Source organism: Rhagoletis pomonella, unplaced genomic scaffold (assembly GCF_013731165.1).
Source record: "Rhagoletis pomonella isolate Grant_MI unplaced genomic scaffold, Rhpom_1.0 Rhpom_scaffold_00006, whole genome shotgun sequence".
In the NCBI taxonomy this organism is placed as follows: Eukaryota; Metazoa; Arthropoda; class Insecta; order Diptera; family Tephritidae; genus Rhagoletis; species Rhagoletis pomonella.
The window spans coordinates 52,999,064-53,019,538 of NW_023458560.1; the positions used below are offsets into that span (position 1 = coordinate 52,999,064).

The window sequence follows — 20,475 nt, forward strand, 5'->3', positions numbered from 1 at the left end:
CGAGGTGTTGTGATGAGCTGAGGGCAAAATATGTAGACCTACCGGTTGCAGTGCCATAAGCAACTATCTATCTATCTACGGCTTAATCGATTTGTCTTTTCATTCTCAGCAGTTTTACAAACAAGCGTTATGTGAAGAAAGTGCACAAGTGCGCTTGGGTATAAAAATGCCGATTGATGTTTTTCAGTTGTGGCAGTTGGCTTCAAAACATATATATATTTTTTTTGGTCACCCTAACGTACATAAGTACATAAATACATATACAAATACAGATTTAGATCAACAGCAGCTCTATCGTTGCTTCCAATTTGAAAGATTGTGTAAAAAACACTTGAATTGCGGCTTCCAGCAAACACCTGGTTTGCTATGCAGAAGTTGTACACATCCATGCATACATATGTACATATACTAATACATACCCTACTCATCCATTAAAATACACAAAATACAATTCTAAAAGCCTTCTATTCATTCCATCCAGCTTAAGCCGCCCTGCTTTTGCGCTCACTCGCTTGTGAGCACGGTTGCCACTGTTGGTTGTTTCCAAACAAACTTGGTTTTTATTTTTTTTATTTTATTTTTTTTTTTTTCAATTTGGTTAGTTGGTAGTTTTTTCTTTGGTTTGATTGTTTTTTTTTTTCAAATTAGAAATTAGCAAATGGATGCCAAAAATTAATAAATAAGTTTTTCAAATTTATATTTTTAATGTTACATTTTCCTTTTAACTTCTTTTTAATTTCTTCCAAAATGTAAGTTAATGTTGTTTTTCCACAAAAATTTTATTAAAAAAAAATCGGGTTCAAGCTCAATAAAATTGTTTAATTTTTTTTTTGTAATAAGTTTTGCTTTTCGTAATCAGCCCTATGGTCAATTCCAAGTTAATAAATTGTTCCCATAATTTTACGTGCAAAACAAAAACAAATTGGGAAAACTTGTTATAGTTTTAATTGATAAATTTTGGGAATATTGTTCATGTGAAATTCGAGATAGGGCCGAATAGATAAGTGGATAACAAATTTCGTTGCTTTTTGTTTTCAATTTGGTTGTTTTTTCCTTCAGATTTTGGTTGGTTATTTTTTAAACAAATGGCAACCGTGCTTGTGAGTGATAGCTTTCAACAAGTCGGAAATATTTAATGGGCACATACTCTCATAACTAAAAACACTGGAAGTGTAAATATGTATGTACATATGTATTCTCGTGACGATTAGCATCTAAGCAGCATACGAAGTGGAGAACATTTCATTCGTCCTTGAGCTAAACCGCTCTCCAATGCTACGCTACTCAGCATCGCGTTTGTCGTTTACATATAAAACTTCTTAATGAATGTGATTTTTTTTACATTTTTTTTCTTACTTCATCAACAACATTTAAATTTTTGTATTCCAGTTTTTAACCTGTTTCTCTTCAAGATACTCATATTAAGTTGAATACGTACAAGTTTTTATGCTAGCCTACGGAGATTTGTTTTATTTATTTTGTTCTTCATCACCGGCGAAAAGTGAAAAGTGTAGTGAAGAAAAATGAATAATTTTACAAAAGCTGAAGCATTACCAAAGAGTGGACATGTCAATGAAGGTGAGTGAATGATGAAATTATTATACATATTTAATTAAAGATCTACATACATATACATATATTATGTATGAAGGTATTTGAAACTCAGATTTGCATTAATTAGGTGATTAAATATCGTATTACTAATGAGTACTTACATATATACTTACATACGTGGTGGACTGTCATGGAAAGGGCATTTGTGACAATTGACCTTGCTAATAAACTCAATAGCGCCCTAACCAAAAGAAGGAAAGTTACAGGGCAATTCTGCATTGTTTCAAGTCTTTTGTAAGATAACTGAAAGACAGTAGGCAAGGTATTTTGAAAGATTTTGTTTATTCTGGCCCGAAAGTCTTACAAAAAAAGCTACTTACCAACTTTCGTGGTGAAAAGCTCTTTGACAGAAAGCATTTGGGCATCCTCGAAATGAAGATTAACAGGGAAATTCTGGCTAAGACAGTAAATAATCTTTCGTAAGTCAAACGAAATGACAGATGGCAAGATAGTTCGAAAGACTTTTGTTATTCTGGTACAAAAGTCTTAGATAAAAGCTCTCTCATTTACCACTCGTGGTGAAAAGCTATTTTTAAAGAAAGCACTTGTATGTCATTTAGCTCTCGTCGCCGCAACAGTCGCAATGGCCAAGTAAGCAGAGCATAGGCATGCCGTTCGAATGATCATGAGTTCGAGTCGTTTTTTTTTTCTTTTTTTCAAACTAAATATTTTTCGTTTCAATTAATAAAAAGAAAAACGTTTATTTGAATTTCATTTAATTTTTAAAACCATTTATTTATTTATTTTCGCTTTATTTTAATTTTTAAATTTATATTAAAATTTCTTTTATTTATTACTTTTGATTGTTTTAAAAAGAGAAGTATAAATGTTTTCTTTTAAATTTAATTTAATTTAAAAAACTTAAAAGGCGAACAGCATAATGCTAAGAAGACCTCCTCTTTAGCAGATCTTTCCAAAGAGAGTAAAGAGCTTTTAAGATAGTTTCCAGAATAGACAACTGTCTTACGAAATACTTTTATCTTTCGAATGACTGTGGTGAGGTTAAATACAGTTGCCAGAATTGCTGCGTATTATCAGTTTGCTCGCGCTACTCCAACAGTCGAAATGTCCGAGTGGAAAAGCACTGCCGTGCCATTCTATAGATCTGAGGTTCGAATCCCATGGCGGCGGACGTTTTTTTATTTTTCCGTATGGCCTTCTATTTTGCAATCAATACTTAACCAACTTTCCGATGAGCTAGAGACTTTAAACTTCAAACCTGGCTCATAACCCGAGATATTTGAAAAAAAAACGTTTTCCTGGTCCGATTTGGTCCATACGGGAAAGCTTGGTTTAAAAACATATATATTATTTATTGCTAACTTATTTCATATAATTTTTGTTTAAATTTCTTTGAATTTCTAGATTTTCTTCGTTCAAAATCAAATAATAATTTACGTAATTAAAATTTTAGAAACTTATTTAAAGTATTTTTTTTTAAATTAAATTACTTTATTTTTTAATTTAGTTTATTTTTCAGTTTAAGATTTTATTGTTTTAAAAAGAAAAATATTTTTTAATTTAATTTAATTTTTAAAAACTATTTCTTTTTGTTTTTTAACTTTTCTTTTTTCTTATTAAAATTTTTAGATTTTATTGTTTTAACCCTGGATTTTCCAATTCATATTTTTATTGGGTATACATAATGTGACAAACTGTACTTTCTTTCGGAAGTACAGTACTTCTTTTTTCGCTCTTGTACTTCGTATGACATAAATGTTTTTGCGTGAAAAAGTGTGACAGTGATTCGAAAATTGTCGCTAACTGGTTACAGAATCACCCCTCCAGGTCCTGTACTTCTCCGATCTTCTGGACGATCGTCACATGGCCGGAAAGGGCTCTCCTGTTTCCCCTAGGGATTTTTCGTTTTTGCTAAAAACGCTTTCGCTAAAAGCGCTATAGAGACTGATAGACCTGTACATAAGAAAAGTGATTCCTCGTGACTGTCTTTCAAGAGCTCAATATGCTTATTGCAAGAAAAGGTCGGTGATTACCACCCTGAACACATTGGTAATGTGGTCAGAGGAAGCCTCCACACATGAAGATTATGCAGTAGGAGCTCTCTTCGATATCGAAGGGGCATTCAACAATGTCACTCCAGAGGAAATAGTCAAGTATATTCATAATCTAGGGGTTGAAACCAACCTAATAAGGCTTATCTACAGCTTACTTCGTGACAGAACTGTCATGGCGGAGTGGGTGAGCGTCTGCACACGGTGCAGAGTCAATAGGATCTCAGGACTGCGGTTGTAAATGACCTTCTAGAGGAACTGGAAAAAGTGGGCTGTCGGGTGATCGTCTATGTAGATGATGTGGAACTTTTGGTTAAGGAACCATTTCTATACATCCTTTTCGATCTGGCTTAAGGTTACCTGAACCAGGTATCTAGGTGGGCGATCAACGGCGGCTGTCGTGGAAGCCTAACATTGAGGAAAGGGTAGCAAAGTTGTCGGTTGCCGCATTCAAAATTTCGTAATCGGCTCGCGGAGTTAACTTAACCCAACCTAAGCTGTACTTCTTTGAGATATGCAATAGTTGGTCACATTAGGTATACATACATATCGCACACCGTCGTCAAAAGAGGCACAACTCAAAAATTAGATCGGGAAATATAAGTGCTAGTGGATCGTACAGATTCAAAGCAATTGATGCAAAAACAAGTATAACATTAGTTTTCTAGTTAGATAATAAATATAACTATGAAGAAAAAAATTAATCATTAATTTAAGAAAAATCCTGCGGATTGATTTATGCAAAAAAATCGACCAAATTATTTTTCCATTGCATAATACTTTAACAAATATAAAAATGCGAATTTTTGAAATATTAAAAAGTTAAGGCACAGATATATTTAAAGCAAAATTTATGATGTGTTTTTTTTTTAAATTTATTGTTTAATTTTTATATTTCGTATAAGAATTGAGTTGAAATTTTAGAGTTATGTGAAAATTTTAAACAAATGTTCTGTCTAAAAATGTGGTAGATTTTAAGCCTTGTGTGGTAGATGTGGGATACACCCAAATTTGAAAAAAAATATGTGGTAGATCAAACAGTTATTTCAAACAGTTACGTGAAGCAAAACTGGAATCGAGTTGCCGATCAAGTAAGAAGCAAGACAATCGTCAACGCGATAAAGATAAAGTGCTAGCTAAAAGCTCTACCTTATAACATATATACGTAACAATCTTCCGAGTCAACAAAGCGTCTACAATAACCGAGCTCCACAATCTCTTAGGTCAAAACTCTCACAAATACAGTTCAAATTTAACGTCATATGTATTTAACCCACCATGTACTGATAAATTGAATTATGTAGCAGAGCATAATTGATGACGAAAAAAATTCCTATAATTAATTCAAGCGACAGGTTTTCAGGCTTGGTAGCAAAACTATATATTTAGTATTTTGCAACACTACTACTGTCACTGTTAGTGATTATCATGAATAATGGCTAACAATAAAAAAAAATTCACAATCATAATTACTTATGTAAATCTTGCAAAAGATGTTAGCGAAGCTGACAAAAAACCTATCAAAGATAAATTTAGTTTCTGCTTGCCTAACAAGTCTGATACTTTCACGCAACGAACAACAAAGAAATTGATAGTGAAGCCACAACATCTACATACATATTGAATAGAAATGTGGTGGAAAAAACCAAGCAATTAAGAGTTGTTAAAGATGAGAGCCAAATAGATAGATGAATAAGGCATTTGTAATGAAGTTTGCGATTTCCAGCACTTCATAGCGTCACCCCATCCTATCACTTTTCCAACACTTTGGTGGCTTATATATGAATAATTTTTTATTTATATTCAAAAATCAAAGTAGCTGACAAAAAAGCGAAATGCAATGCGTAAGCGTGTGTAAAATTTTAAGCTGCCAAATTGAATTTTCAACGGGAAACTTTACAAAACACAGAAAATAAAAAATTTTAAAAAGTAGCACTAACGAACATCACAACTTTCCATTTAAGTATATTTGTAAAGATACATACATACATACATACATGCAAGTTTGCACAATTATTTATTTAGTAATAACAGGCGAATTCACTGTCAGCAGATTTCGCTGAATGTTTAGTTAACTCTTTTGTACTTTTTTTTGCCAGTTGTTGGAGTTGGGTGCATATGCACTAGTAATGATGTGGGTATACATACACTGAGAAAAAACTCATCAAAAATTTTTTTAGTATTACCAAATTCAAGCTTGAAAAGGAATTAACCCGTTGCCTCGGACAGGATCTCAACCCGCATCTCCTGAAAGTTAGCAAATAACAGCAAAGCATCTGTGCGCACTCGGTTTCTGCCGCTTTATAATTGTGTCTTCAAATATTTAACTTGAATACACTTTTTTCGTCGTTTTATGCTTTTTCGTAATTAAAAAAAAAAAACAGAAAATAAAATATTAAAGTTATGTATGTATTGCCGCAGACAGCATTCGAACCCGAAGCTGCTGGAAGCTAACAGCCAGACATACGAAATGTGTTCAAATGTTGAATCACAAACAATAACTTGGTTGAAAAAACCATTGTACTTTTGGCTCAGTGTACATTAGGGTGGTCCTTTAATGTTGGAAGGAAATTTTTACATCAGATTTCTTTAGCCTCAAACCCTACGTCGATGCTCCTATATGTAGTCCAAGATATCACATATAAATTTTGGTCCCGATTGAAGACGGTTAAGGCGTGTCGTACAGGGGCAAACTTCAGATTACCCTATGAAGACGTCTTAACCGACTAAAAGCCTTTTGAAGCCTATTTCGATTTTTACTCATCTTTTAATGATATACTTAACTCAATAAATAATGTTAGTCTCACCATTTAAACAGGTGGCAACCCTCTTCAAACACCAAAAAAAAAAGAAATCGAAATGTGTAAACTAAGGATTTCTTAATACTCTTTTATATAGCTTGTGTATGAGTTAAAAAAATTCGTATTATAAAACAGGTGGCAACCCCTCAAATTTTTTCAATTTTTAACATCTTAAACCTTTTTCGTCAATCTGGTAACCATATGGGGATCATATATATTTCCATTATCTAATTCCCTTAGTTAAAATTTTTAAACAGGTGGCAACCCTCCCACATTTAGTTAAGAAATAAGGCCTTTTCAAAACCATTTCGGTTGATAGCCATATTGTAAAAATTGATTCATCCTTTTAATTAATTTTAAATTAGTTTTTTAAAAGGTGGCAACTCTTTTCGAAAAGGTAAGGAATAAGGTTTCATCTGCAGGCTAAGCCTTTAATTTTACAACCCATTTTTGAAAATCATTGGCTAATATCCGCCACAGATACAGATGCAATGCAGATATTTATCCAAGTACAGATACCTACAGATCCATATAAAGATAGAGTACAGATCCAGATCCAGATTCAGATACAGATAAACACACAAAAACGTAAAAAAAAATACAGATGCAGTTACAGTTACAGATTTGGATAAAGTTAGAGATACAAATCCCGATAGATATTCAAATATAGATCCAGATGCAGGTACTGATCCAGATAGACATGCAGATAGAGAGATACACAGCTACAAATACACAGATACATTGAGCTACAGATTCAGATCCACTTACGCAGCCACTAAGTTTACGTTCAAAAAGCTCAACTGCCGCAGCATATGGAAGGAATGTTATTTTTAAACTAATGAAGTCGTGCGTTGAAGGCGCCAATCAACATAATGCGGCCCATGTACACATACTTTAGTTTCTACATACATATGTACATACTCCTCGTACAACTACAGCTGCGTGCTGGCATTTTCTGCCTCATTTTGTTTTAAATGCAACAGTTTTGTGCACGTTAAGTACTAGCCGCTTCAGCTGCTGGTGCTGGTTGGTGCTGGTGCTAACGCTAGTGCCACAAATCACTCTACATAAATATGTATGTATGTATGTATGTAAGTAAAGTGCAGTGGCACGAGATGATGCATTCGCAGCTGCCTGCTGCCTCACTCGCTTGCTGTTGAGATGGGGTTGTTGTCGTACTCATCATTGTGGTCGTTATTATTGGGGTTGTTGTTGTTGTTGTTGTTGTGGTTTTTATTGCGAAAATTGCAAGTTGAATGTCGTGGCAACAAATGCTTGATTTGCTGCCAAGCTGGCGTGCACCGTTTGTCTGTTGCTTAGTTGCTACAAACGGTGGTCGGACTTATGCCGCCGACCTACAATCACCCGGACAAAATTACCCGGACAAAATTACTCGAACAAAATTACTCGAACAAAGTTCCCCGGACAAAATTACTCGAACAAAATTCCCCCGGACAAAATTACCCGAACGAAATTCTCCGGACAAAATTACTCGACAAAATTCCCCGGACAAAATCGACCCGACAAAAATCATTCGGACAAAAATCGACCCGAAAAAAATCATTCGGACGAAAATCGACCCGAAAAAAATTTCTCGGACAAAATCCGCCGCAACATAAATCTCCCGGATAAAATCACCCCAAAAAATCTCTAGCCTATGGTACTTAAAGGGTTAATTTTGACTGCTTTATTACTCTTTTCAAGCAAATCCGGGTGATTTTAGGCCGGCGGATTAAGTCCTAACACCGTTACAAACAATGCCAATAATTGCTGTTTCCACCACCAGCATAAACATCGGTGGCGTGGCAGCAGCGGCAGCAACTTCAACTGCAACAGTGGCAGTGGCAACAACAAACAGCATGCCCGCATTATACAGTTGTTGCAATAGCATCTGCTGTTATTTGCTGCTGTTGCTGCTGCAATTATTGTTGTACGTTTTTTTTTCCTTCAAATTCCCTATCATTTTGTGGTTGCTGTTGTCGTTTTTTCGTCTGATCTTTTGTTTCTTTTTTTTTTGCTGCCACAAGTGTATTGCACTGCTGCCATTGCTGTAATTTTTCAGTGGCTGCTGCATTTCTTAGTCAGTTTGATGTTTTTAGGTTTTTTTTTTCGTGGCCCACAACGGCCAACTGCATTGGCTTAGCGCTTGATTGACAGTCCCTCTTGCGCGTGAACGTCCATCCTGATGGAGGCAGCTATGCCGGGGCAAGTTACTTAAATTATGTACGTATGTGTGCCAATGAATGATTCATTTCAACACTCAAGTTATAGGATGTTCTTCGATATTTTTGTATTTTGTGTCGGTTGCAACAAAGAAAACTCTATAATTTGCTCCCCTATAATGTGCCTACGCGCATAATCATCACGTTGCCTTGATTTTTATTTCGGGAATATAATAACTAAGCCTGTACTTGATGCACTTGATTAAAGAAGGGATCTTAATAATTATCAATGATTTCATTTTGTATTTACGTGTTCATTCTAAGAACGTCAAATCGAGGAACATATATGTATGTAAGTTTAAGGGAAATAAAATTAAAATCAATCAAAATTTTATTACTGATTTAAAATAATGTAAGGTTGCGCTTGAAAAGAGTAGAAAGCTAAAAACTATAAAAACCACACTTCATACAGATTTGAGCGATTCCCTATAATTTATTATGCATTACTTTAGTTTCTTCCATAGCACATAAAGAAGAAGGAGCTATAAAATCAATAAAGTTTTATGCCACCTTAAAAAGGAAATGCCTTTTAATGGCTTTTGTAAGCACAGGTACCCTAAATGCCGGTTCAAACACTCCGGTCTTTGGTTATCCGGCAACCGGAGTGTCGGCACGAAGTGTGTGTAAAGCAGTTAGAGCTTTCAAAAAAGCTGCGCCAAGTTTCATACATTTCGTGTCGGCTACCGGTTATCTGCCAACCGAAACCTGTAAATCTGGCTTAAGAGAACCTAGCTTTGTGAAATTTCGTACAGTTTTGTGAAGTTGTTTGACATTTATTCAGTGATTAAATGTCGTTCTCGCAGTTTTGTTCCGAAGAACGCTTAAAACACCAATAAAAAATGAGAACAAGATCTTCGGGAATATTTTCACACGAACGAAAGTGAGAAGAAAACTGTCGGGAACATTCTCAATGGGAATTATATAAGAAGACAACCCTGTGGAACGTTTCTAAAGAGAAAAAAAAATCGAAAAATTCTTTCGGGAACATTTCTAACAGAACAAAATGGACACAAAAGTCTCCGGAACGTTTTGGCAAAGAACAAAATTTTTACAGAAGTCTAAGAACCTTAATCTCCGAAAACAATTTGGGAACTAAAATCTCCGGAACTTTCTAACAGAGAAAGAGACGGAAACAAATCTTCTCCGAGAGTTTTGTTCGCATTTTTCTCTTTACGGAAAGGTTTCCGAAGCTTTTGTTTCCATTTTGATCCCGTTCAAACTACTCTCAATACTTTTTTCCCGTTTTTGAAGCTTTCTATAAACTGTATATCACTTAGTAAAATCTCTCCTTGATGGCTATAAAAAATTTATAGAAAGATCAAAAAGCTCTGCGCGTGGCTCAGTTTACCGTAAGTTACGATTAGAGGGAGCTTTTACTCTTTCTACAAATCTTGAGGCAGCTTTTTCTCTTTCTACGAATTTTGAATAGAAATTTAAACCAAATAAAGATTTTTAATAGCGATTGACAGTTGTGCTACCTGGCGATTTCGAGTTACACAGTACCTGCACATGAACGAAACGACTGAATCCCCACGTCGTTCGCAAAGTAGCAGGTCATCTACAATAAGACGCCGCGAAGTGCAAAACAACGGACGTCACGGTAGACATTCAGTGAGCCACAATCGACCAATGTCCTTAAAATCATTATTACCCAGGTAACCCAAGCCATCGCTAAAATACAGTCGAATCTTTGCCGCAGAATCAATGAAAATTTTAACATTGGAAGGATATTAGATTCCCCATATACATACATACGCAATGTATGACTATAGCGATGAAAAGAAAAACGAAGTTCACTGACTGCTCTTTACAAAGGCTGAATTGGACCAACTTTAACCTTCCATCCCAAGTGATTGCATCAAGATGGAAACAAAGCAAGGCCTCTAGCAGACTGCAAAATGGAAAAACTCCGGATTGCCATCGCGCGCAATTTTGAGAATGTATAGATACCACAGTTATCCGAAGAAAGGAGACTCGCGTGTTTCGCGTGTTCAGGCAGAAGCAATGCAAGACAAAAAGATTGGAATATGATCCTTCACTTAAAGCCGAACTCATTTTTCATAAATTTATAGTAAAGCTACAAAACTGACGATTAAGGGAAATAAAATTGTGGGTGTAGACTGAATATAAGCATGCAGCGATCTTGAATGTACTTTAAATAAGACGACATAACAGCATCAATCTTCACTCAGTTACCTGAACTGATAACACTGCAACATTCCGTGACTACCGGTTCATGATTCTTATACGACTTGCGATTAGGGAACGCTGGCTTATTGATGAAACGATAATATTACTACCCCACTGGCCCAAAGAAAGATAAAAGAAACGCCGCGGGTATCCATACAGTTTCCCAGGCAAATCAGCCAATCCATATCACTTGTCTGATGCAGTGTCTTTCAAACGTATATGTTTGCATGGAGTACGCTCAGCACGCAACTCATAGTGGTTCACCTTCTCACAATTAGCTCGCTTCCGGAACATTGTTCGGCTGCTACCTAGAGAATACTTAGTGTTAACACTTCGACTCCGACTTATTGGCAGCTCCCTGGTGAATGGCGATCAAAAGCTTGCTCCACATGCGTGAAACCATACTCCATAGATATAGACCTACATATCAAGGGGAATGAATAGCCGATGAGAAAAAATTAAGAATTTAACTGTCATAACAAGAGAATTGTGGACGTAGCGAGACGACTATAAAGTCCATGATCTTTTCGAACGAGGCCTAATAAGAAACGTGCTGAGGAACTTTTGACGTTAAACAAATTCGTAGAAAGAATTCTTAACAGCTTCATGATAGAACATTGCACCAATGCTCCGACGATGACGTATATCAACAGGTATTTCCATAAAATTTCCTATATCGATGGCTAACTCTCTGGAAAAGGCGACTTCAGCACTAAGGCCCTCGCTTTTCACTAACTTGACAGGGAAATGGGACTTATAAATGGCAGATCTCCTCAACAGTAGTAAAGGTAGAAACAGATACTATAACTACACTTTGGTATAACCCTCTGGCTAAGGTAGTAAAAAGTCTTTCGTAAGACAAAGAAAAAAAGCTCTCCCATTCACCACTCGTGGTGAAAAGCCATTTTGGGGGAAAGTTCGAGTCCTAGCGAGTTCTTTTTTTAATGTTATTTTTCCGATATTTTATTTAAAAAAATTAAATTTTTAGAAACTCATTTTAAGTATTTTTTTCTTTTTTAATTTCATTTCTTTTTTAATTTTCTTTGAGGGTTTGGTACTTATTGTTTTTAAAAAAATATTTTTTTAAATTTCATTTAAGTTTTAGGAACTTATTTTCCTTTAAAAATATTTTTTTTTTTTTTTTTAGTTAAATTTTCTTTTGATTTTTTAGATTTTATTTTGTAAGAAAGAATTTTTTTTTTTAATTTTTTCAATTACATTTACTTTTTAGAAATGTATTTTATTTTTTTCTTTTTTTAAAATTAATATGTTATTATTGTGTTAATTTTATTTTCTTTTGATATTTAGATTTTGTTGGTTTGAAAATAAAAAACATATTTTTTTATTTCAATTAATTTTTAGGATCTTATTATATTTTTTTTAATTGTTTGCATTTTTTTAATAAAAATATTTTAAATCTAATATAATATTTAAGTTCTATTTCCTTTTTTTTGGTAAATTTCTAATTTAATTTTCTTTTATTTATTATTTTTTTATTTTAAAAATAAAAAAAATATAAATTTTTTTATTTTAATCTAAGTTTAAAAAACCTTATAGCTAAAAGGCGAACAGCATAACGCTAAGACCTCCGCGTTAGCGGATCTACACTTAGTCTTTCAGAAGACAGTGAAGAGCTTTCAAGATGGTTGTCAGAATTGACAATTGTCTTACGAAAGACTTTTGTCTTTCGAAAGACTGTGGTGAGTTGAAAAACAGTTGCCAGAATTGCCCTGTGAATTATGAAGCCCTCACACAAATCTTCTTAGCTCAGTCTCAATTTGCTATGATTTTCCTAATAGAACATTTTCATTTGAAACCATTAGAGAAATCCTGGTTAGAGATCTTCCATATTTAGCTGCAAAGTTTAACTTCATCTCGAGAATGAATGCATTGAAGAAAGTTCAAACCACAGAAGTTTTTTTTTTTGTCGGTTCAACGTAAATGAGCGCAATTCATTTACGATAAACCCATTTCATTGAAATTCTTAACATGGCTGTCGTCACGTCGCGTACTTGACAGCTGCCCCTTTCGCATTGCGAGGCATTAAATCTACACAGCCTGAATGTAAGCTCCAAGTATTTATGAGAATTTGTGCTGCCTTTACACATCGCATTCCTCGTAGTGTTTATGTTGTAATGCAGTGCGGTGAACGGCAGCTGAAGGACGCATTATCGACCATATAAAGACAGTTAAGAGAAAGAGAAACCAAATAAAAATAACATAAATAAATTATGGTTGAGTCAAAAAAAAAGAGGAAATTCTCGACTCATCCAGCACCGTGTGGCATGCGGCATGCGACACTGCGGCCATTTCACGGCAAACGCTAATTTTAGAATTTTTATGCGCCTGCTGCTTGCATGAATATTTTTCAAAAACTTATTTTATTAACATTTGTGTGCTGCCGTTAAACTGTCAGGCGACATTGGCGTGAAGGCAGTAGTTAGCCGTCAGCAGCCAACAGCAGCTTGTCGCTGCACTATTTCCAACGCTTCAGCCATACGCCTTCATCATCGTGCCATCCATGGTTAAGGTCATTGTTAGCCAACTAGCGCACTTGCAATTCAAATGCATTTATTTTTTTATAGATTTTTTTTTATAGCTTGTAATGCATTTATGAAATAATATACATACATACATATGTACATACGAATATACCTCGCCATGCAGCTTCTTCGGCAGATTGCACTGCGCATTGCAACGTTTAGCCGGTTTTTCGGCGCTCATTGTATGTACATAAAAGTATTTACTTGCTTAAGTGTATGTGTGCACTCTTACATCAACCTTGAGTCAGGTTTTTCCACTTTCGTTGTTTGACAACAAAGTCCACGCCATTCGAGGCGGCAATGACTCCAAACAATTCATCTGCTGATTTTTACATTTTCTTCTTCGTCTCTTTTTTCGTTTGTCTTTTTTTTTACAGCACCTGCTGTGTTCCACGCTTTTGTGTTGATTTTCTATTGAATGACTGCAATCAAGTGCAACTTTCTAATATTTTGTGGCCTCATATAAAATATGTACATGCAGCGAGGCTTTATCTCTCGAATTACAATTAAATATTATTTTTATTAATCTCTGGCGGAAAATTTTTAATTTTATTAACATTCGCTTCATGCTGAAGCATGTAGAGCATGCAAAAGCGATAGTGTTTATATATGTATGTACATTAGGGTGGTCCTTAAAATATCTACATCATGGGGCACCGCTTGATTTTGTTCTACCTACAAAAGGAAGACATCGACGACAATTACAAAATTTTAAAAAATTAATTTAGGGGTCGCTGCCAGGTTTTGAAAATTTTTAAATTTAAAATTTTAAAATCTTGACTGTGGTCAGTTATAACTCAGCGTATTTATGAGTTTATATGAAAAAGGTTCAATATTATATGAAGTTTATTAGATGTGAAGTCAGAATTTTGTCGAATTTTTGTGACTAAAAAATTTAAATTTTTCAAACCCCAAAAATTTTTTTTAATGTTGTAATTTTTGTGGATGTTTTTATTTTATTGTTAGAACAAAGTAAAGGAGTGCATCGTACAAAACTTAAATTTTTAAGTATTTTAGGGCCACCCTAATGTAGGTACATATATGCACATTTGTATATGTATGTATGTATATGGCATTAGGGCATGTCGGTTTGGATTACATTGAAGTATTTTGCAGCATATCCTCTATGTATCTATTAGGGTGTTCGGTTAATTGCCTTTTTTCGAAAACTGGTTTTTAAGATATTCGAAAAAAGGCAATTTGAGATAACCAGTTCCCAATTTTCAATTAAACAAATCGATCAGATTTCAATTCAGATTTTTGTCGAGTTTTTGCGACTTAAAAAAAAATAAAAATTTCAAACTCCTAATTTTTTTTTAAATGTTGAAATTTTCGTGGATGTCTTTATTCCGTACGTAGGACAAAATAAAAGCGATCACCATAAATAATTTATGTTTTTATATTTTTAGGGCCCCCCCTAATGAATATGCATACGTATGTGTATGGCAATAGAGCATGTCGGTTTGGGTAGTCCAATTGAAGTATTTTGCGACATACACCATATAACCGATGTATCTATTAGGGTGTTCGATTATTCGCCTATTTCATTCGAGTTATTCGAAAAATCAAGAATTCAAAACAACGGTTCCTGATTTGCAAATGTAGAAAAAACCGGATAAATCGGTTTTATTTTAAACATATTTCATTTACAGCAAAACTTTCTGTTACCCAGCAGTCATGATCAAAATCAATAAGGCAAAATAAGTTTGTAGAAAAGAAAAAATTCTTTTAATAAAACAAATATTTATGTTGTTTAGATTCTGGTATATAAATAAATTAGTTGAAGACCCGATTTATTCGATTGTAACAATCCGAACCGGAATCGAAAAATCAGGTATCGTTATTCGAAAAAAAAGATTTCATAATAAACCGCCTAAAAATATTCAAAAAAAAACCTGGTTTGGAAAATCCGTGTCAATCAACCTAGTATCTATTTAAGTATTTACTTTAAGTTGTCGGAAAAAGTAAAAGTTCAATTCCTAACGGTCAAGTTCTTTGAAAATTTTTTTGATTTGTGTAATCTGGTAATATTAAATAAGACGCGTTTAAGTTCTCTAACAGCAAGAAACTAAAAGCAAAAATATTCGCCCTTTGCGAAACTTCTTCACTGGTCCTTCCATTGTGTACCTGGGCGCCCTTGCTTGCGTCGGCCATCTGTGGGTGCCGATTCCGAAGAATATTCTTACCTGCATACATATTCGTCTTGTATATAAACTCGTTTTACTCGAATGCCGCTGAGAGGTATATCCCAATTTGGACGTAGCTAAATTATTAAATAAATATTGTCTAAACGCCACTCGATAAAGCCGTTTTAACCACTAAAAAGCGTTACGAGTTTTTGTCTCCATATCTTAAATATAACTTGTACGTCTGTTATCAGATTCCTGTCTTCATCTCTGCAGAAACCATTAAAGGTTTTGCAATCATTTGCTTGCTGCCTTGGTTTCTGAATTTTCTTGCCGCATCGCTGCCTATCAGGCTGAAGGCTTCTTCCCACAGACGTCTTCCTGACTATGTTTTCTTGCTCCGTGTACATCTCTACCGCAGCTATGCCCAAAATTAAGTCGGTTCCGCAAAGTTGAGAGTCGGTTGTCAAACCGGCTAATCGTTGGAATCGGCCATTTTTTATTTGAATGAATTTTGGTCAAAATTTTTCTTTTATCATATAACAAAGTTTTTTCGAAAGTTATGGAAAGTTCAAAACTTTCGGTATTTTACAAGTTTTTTTTTTTTGAATTCTCAAAAAATATTACAGCTACAAAAATTAGCTATAAAGAAAAAGCATAAATAAAAAATTACAGAATTTCGAAATAAAAAAAAATCCGAAAAACAAAAACTTACAAAAATATTTGGCTCAATATTTTTATACAACACGTGCGCCTGTTCTTAAGAGGTCCTGAAGTTTTCAAATTTTTTTTTAAAGGTATACATTTGTGTACTTAGAATTTTTTTTCCGAACTCTAAATAAAGTTATGCTAGTTACACAATTTTTATTTATTTAACTTTAGAGTTTGAAAAAAAATTTCGAAGTTCAAAAATTTATGTGTCGTAATAAAACACAATTATATAGTCCCAAATATCATCTTTAAAACGAGACCAGAACGGTTTTTGTGACTAAAATAGTTTTGAGATACTCAAAAAATAGTTTCAAAATTCGTGAAACTGTAAAATTTCTTTTTATTTTCTACATATATCTATATGTATCAAATTAATTCGACAGCCCACGTTTTGATCGAACCGACACACTGTACACCGTCATTCGATATTCATGTTTTACAAACACCATCCGCAGCGGTGCCGCTTCATTACACTTGTTCGGTTACACTCTATATAAAATAAGTAGCTGTAAAATATTTATTTGCCTTTTTCAAGTTTCAATTTTCATTATCCGAAACATAAAAGCATTCACATCCAACAATACGCGATTGAATGTGGCGGATATAATGCATCGAAAATGGGAAAATATTGCACAAACAAGAGATGTACAAAAAAAAATAAAAAATCCAGCCAACCAAATGTGAAATAGTGTGAAAGGCCAAATGAAAAAAAAAAAATAAAACCAATCATGAAGCGAAAAATCATACACGGAAACCTTACAAGTGAATCAGGTTGTATGCAGCGCGATTACGTGGAATCAAGCTATTGTATGCACGAGTAAGAGCATATTGGCCATGCGCTTGTGTTTTTTTTTGTTTTCACAACAAAAAAAAATCATATTTTTTTTATATAACTACGCTTACACTTATTAGTGCAAAAGAAAATTACATGTTGCATTTTGGCAGCATTGGGGGGGAAAAATCACAAAAATGCTGGTGTTTCCGGTAACCATTTAAACTCAGCGCCAAGCTAGGCTTCATTTCATTGCTACCTTAACTTTTATTGTGCAACATAGCCGGTTTGATAAAATACTCAAGTATGTACATACTTACCGAGTTGCTCGTTTCGTACCAGCAGCTGCCTGTTCCCACGCTGACCACTCCGATTGCCGCATACCACAGATAAATATGTACATATGTGTGTATGTGTAAAGTACATACCTAAACAATGCTCTCAAGTTCGAACTAACTATGCGCCATGACGCCATATAAACAATCGTGTAAAGATTTGCTATAACTACAAAGCGATATAACCGAGTAAATATTTACGCTCACATGCGTGAAAATAATCTGAGGTTTATATTTACTTTTGTTGTTACAGAAAGCTCAAGAACAAGACTACCCTGTAGGGAAATCAACTAACAGGGCAATTCTGGCTAAGATAGTAAAAAGTCTTTCGTAAGTCAAATGAAAGACAGATGGCCAGATAGTTAGAATGACTTTTATTTTTCTAGCACAAAAGTCTTAGAAAAAAGCTATCTCATTCACCATTCGTGGTGAAAAGCCGTTTTGAGAGCAAGCACTTGTATATCATTTATGTAGCTCTCGTCGCTCCAACAGTCGCAATTGCCGAGTGAGCAAAGCACAGGCGTGCTATTCGAAAGATCTGAGTTCTAGTCTCAGTCAGTGGAGTTTCTTATTCTTTTTTTAAATACAATTTTTTACTTTTTTAATTTTTAGAACTAAGTGTTTTAAAAAGAAAAATATGTACATAGCTTTAATTTCATCAAATTTTTAGAATGTTATTTTATGTATTTTTTCTTTCTCCACTTAATTTAATTTTAATAATAAGATGTTATTGTTAAAAAAACATTGTTTATTTTCATATAATTCTAATTTATTTATCTTTTGCTAAATTAAACTCGTTTTTAGTTTGATTTTATTTAATTAATTTCTTATATGTTTCCTCAACTTTCTTTTAATTTTTAGAGCTTTAAAAAGAAAAATATATTTTTTTTTAAATATTAAATATTTAATTAATATTTTTTCTTTTAGATTTAATTTTTTCTTCTTCTAATTTAATTATTAGATTTTATTGTTTTAAAAACAAATTTTGTTTTAATTTTTAAAATATTTTTTAATTTCTTTTACTTTATTTCTATGTTTTAATTTAATTTTCTATTATTTATTACTTTTGATTGTTTTAAATAGAGAAATATATACATATGTTTTGTTTTTAATTCAATTAAATAAAAACCGTATAACTAAAAGGCGAACAGCATAATAACATTAAGACATCATCGTTAGCAGAACTTTCAATTAGTCTTTCGAAAGACAGTAAAGAGATCTCCAGATAGTTGCCAGAATTAACAACTGTCTTACGAAAGGCTCCGAAATACTCTTTCGAAGGCACAGAGTCACGCACAAAGGCTCACAGAAAGTAAATAAGTTTTTAAGTGAGACTCCTTTTGCGGCGGTAGGGAATTGAAAATTCAAAATGGCGAATGCTGAATGGTTTGGAGACGGAAACGCATGCTTTAATGTTCACACTGAAGCGTGTTGAACAGCTGCAACGATAAACTTAAAAATTAATATGTAAGTGAAGGAAAGGATAAAAGCTAAGAAAAAAATAGAAACACAAATTAAGGAAAAAGGTAAATATGAATTTAAGTTTAAATACTAAACATAAGGATAAAGGTGAAGGTGAACATGCAGATGTAGAAAATAATTAAAATAAAGATAAAAAAAAAAATAAGATAAAGTTGCAGACACAGATAAAAAAAAAAATTAAAAATAAAGAAAAGGGTATGGATAGAGAGCGACAAAGAAGAGGCACTGATGGATATAGAGATTCAGATAAAGAGGCAAAGATAGATATTAAACTGAAGATTTAGATATGTTATGTCATGTTATGTTGCTCTCTTCACCTCAACTTAAGTCTACTCAACTCAATTCACCTTAATTCACCTTTTCTCTGGATTTGTGATTTGATCAATTTTAAATCCCTCGATGCAGTTTTATTTTTTGTTATTTTATGTTTTGCAAAGTTCAGTAGATCGAAACATAGAGGATGACACAATAAGACCGCAGATTTTCTTTTATAAATAGAACGCAAAAAGATTTGTCGAAATGATTATTTTTTTTTATTTCATCACGTTTTTAGTATATGGCATTTATGTCTGAAGCACTTATACTATAAAATTTATTTATTTAATTCTTTTAGCTTCTGTATTTTAAATTCCTAATTTCTAACAGTATCTTCATTTTATCTTTCTAACCCGCGCTTAGGTTGAGATCTTTGTACAGGATGGCCTTCTGCTTTCGGATATTGAATTTCATTCCTCCCCGTTTTCTTTTTGTGGGTTTGTGGTCGCTTTGTCTGTGGTTTGTATTGACCTGTGCTTGACCACCAGCACAGGCATCGACTGTCCACTCGGTGGCTGAACCACCACCAGCTGCCTTATGTGCAGGCGATGTACCCGACGACCGTTGTTGGTGTCCACCTGGCGGTGGAGGCGAAATGCCAGACAATGGCTTATTTTTTCCAATACGAGCGAGCAGTGCCCTTCGAACTATCGTTTTTATATTATCTCCATATATATTTTAACGATTTCGCCTTTTCTGATCGCTAATATACAAATTGATTACTGGTGTAATCGCATTTCTTGCAGGGTTTGTTTACACATTTATTCGTATACGAATATGAATATGTTTCTCATTCATTGCATTGAATTGCAATCACAAAGCCATTTCTCCGTTGACCAATGGGTCTCTGTGTAAGGGTTTATTATTTTTGCATTATAAGGGGGCACATCAACTAAGCAACGAAGCACCATTTGTATATAGTAATTATTTACCTCCACAAAGAGTGCTTATATGTAAGAATTTAAATGTGTAAATTTCACAACATTGGAATTTATGCAATTTTCTGTTATTTTCACGAGACGTCTTGACGCTGCCACCCTCGCACTTTCCAATTTACCTGTTTTTTTTTTGTATTTTCTTTGAACACAGAGGTATTCAAACGCACATACATTTGACGTATTTGCATGCCTATGCGCATTTTAGCATATGTACATAATTGCAATCATACTTACATACATACATACATACATATGTATGCATCTATCAGCAACAATTGCAAAAAAATTTAAAAAGTCGTATTATTTACCATCGGTGCTGCCGCTCTATGTAGGTTTTTGAATACCACCACTCGCAATTTGAACTGACCTATGTGCTGGTGTGTGTGTGTGTGTTGCGCTGTTTTCTCGTGGTTA

At 34.0% G+C, this 20,475-nt stretch overlaps 2 protein-coding genes across 7 annotated transcripts in view; one reads left to right on the plus strand and one right to left on the minus strand.

The window, feature by feature from the left end:
• Nucleotides 1-20,475, minus strand: part of LOC118740943 (UDP-glucosyltransferase 2-like) — a 515,118-nt gene that overhangs the window by 117,708 nt on the left and 376,935 nt on the right. The gene's annotated exons all lie outside the window — the stretch shown is intronic.
• Nucleotides 1-20,475, plus strand: part of LOC118740939 — a 48,994-nt gene that overhangs the window by 3,104 nt on the left and 25,415 nt on the right. For 4 of the 5 annotated variants that reach the window (XM_036472703.1, XM_036472700.1, XM_036472702.1 and 1 more), the window contains exon 2: nt 1,390-1,578. In XM_036472703.1, coding sequence (XP_036328596.1) covers nt 1,524-1,578 — 55 coding nt within the window. In that variant the 5' untranslated portion in view covers nt 1,390-1,523. The remainder of the gene's footprint in view (nt 1-1,389; nt 1,579-20,475) is intronic. The other variant, XM_036472701.1, reaches the window with a different exon arrangement.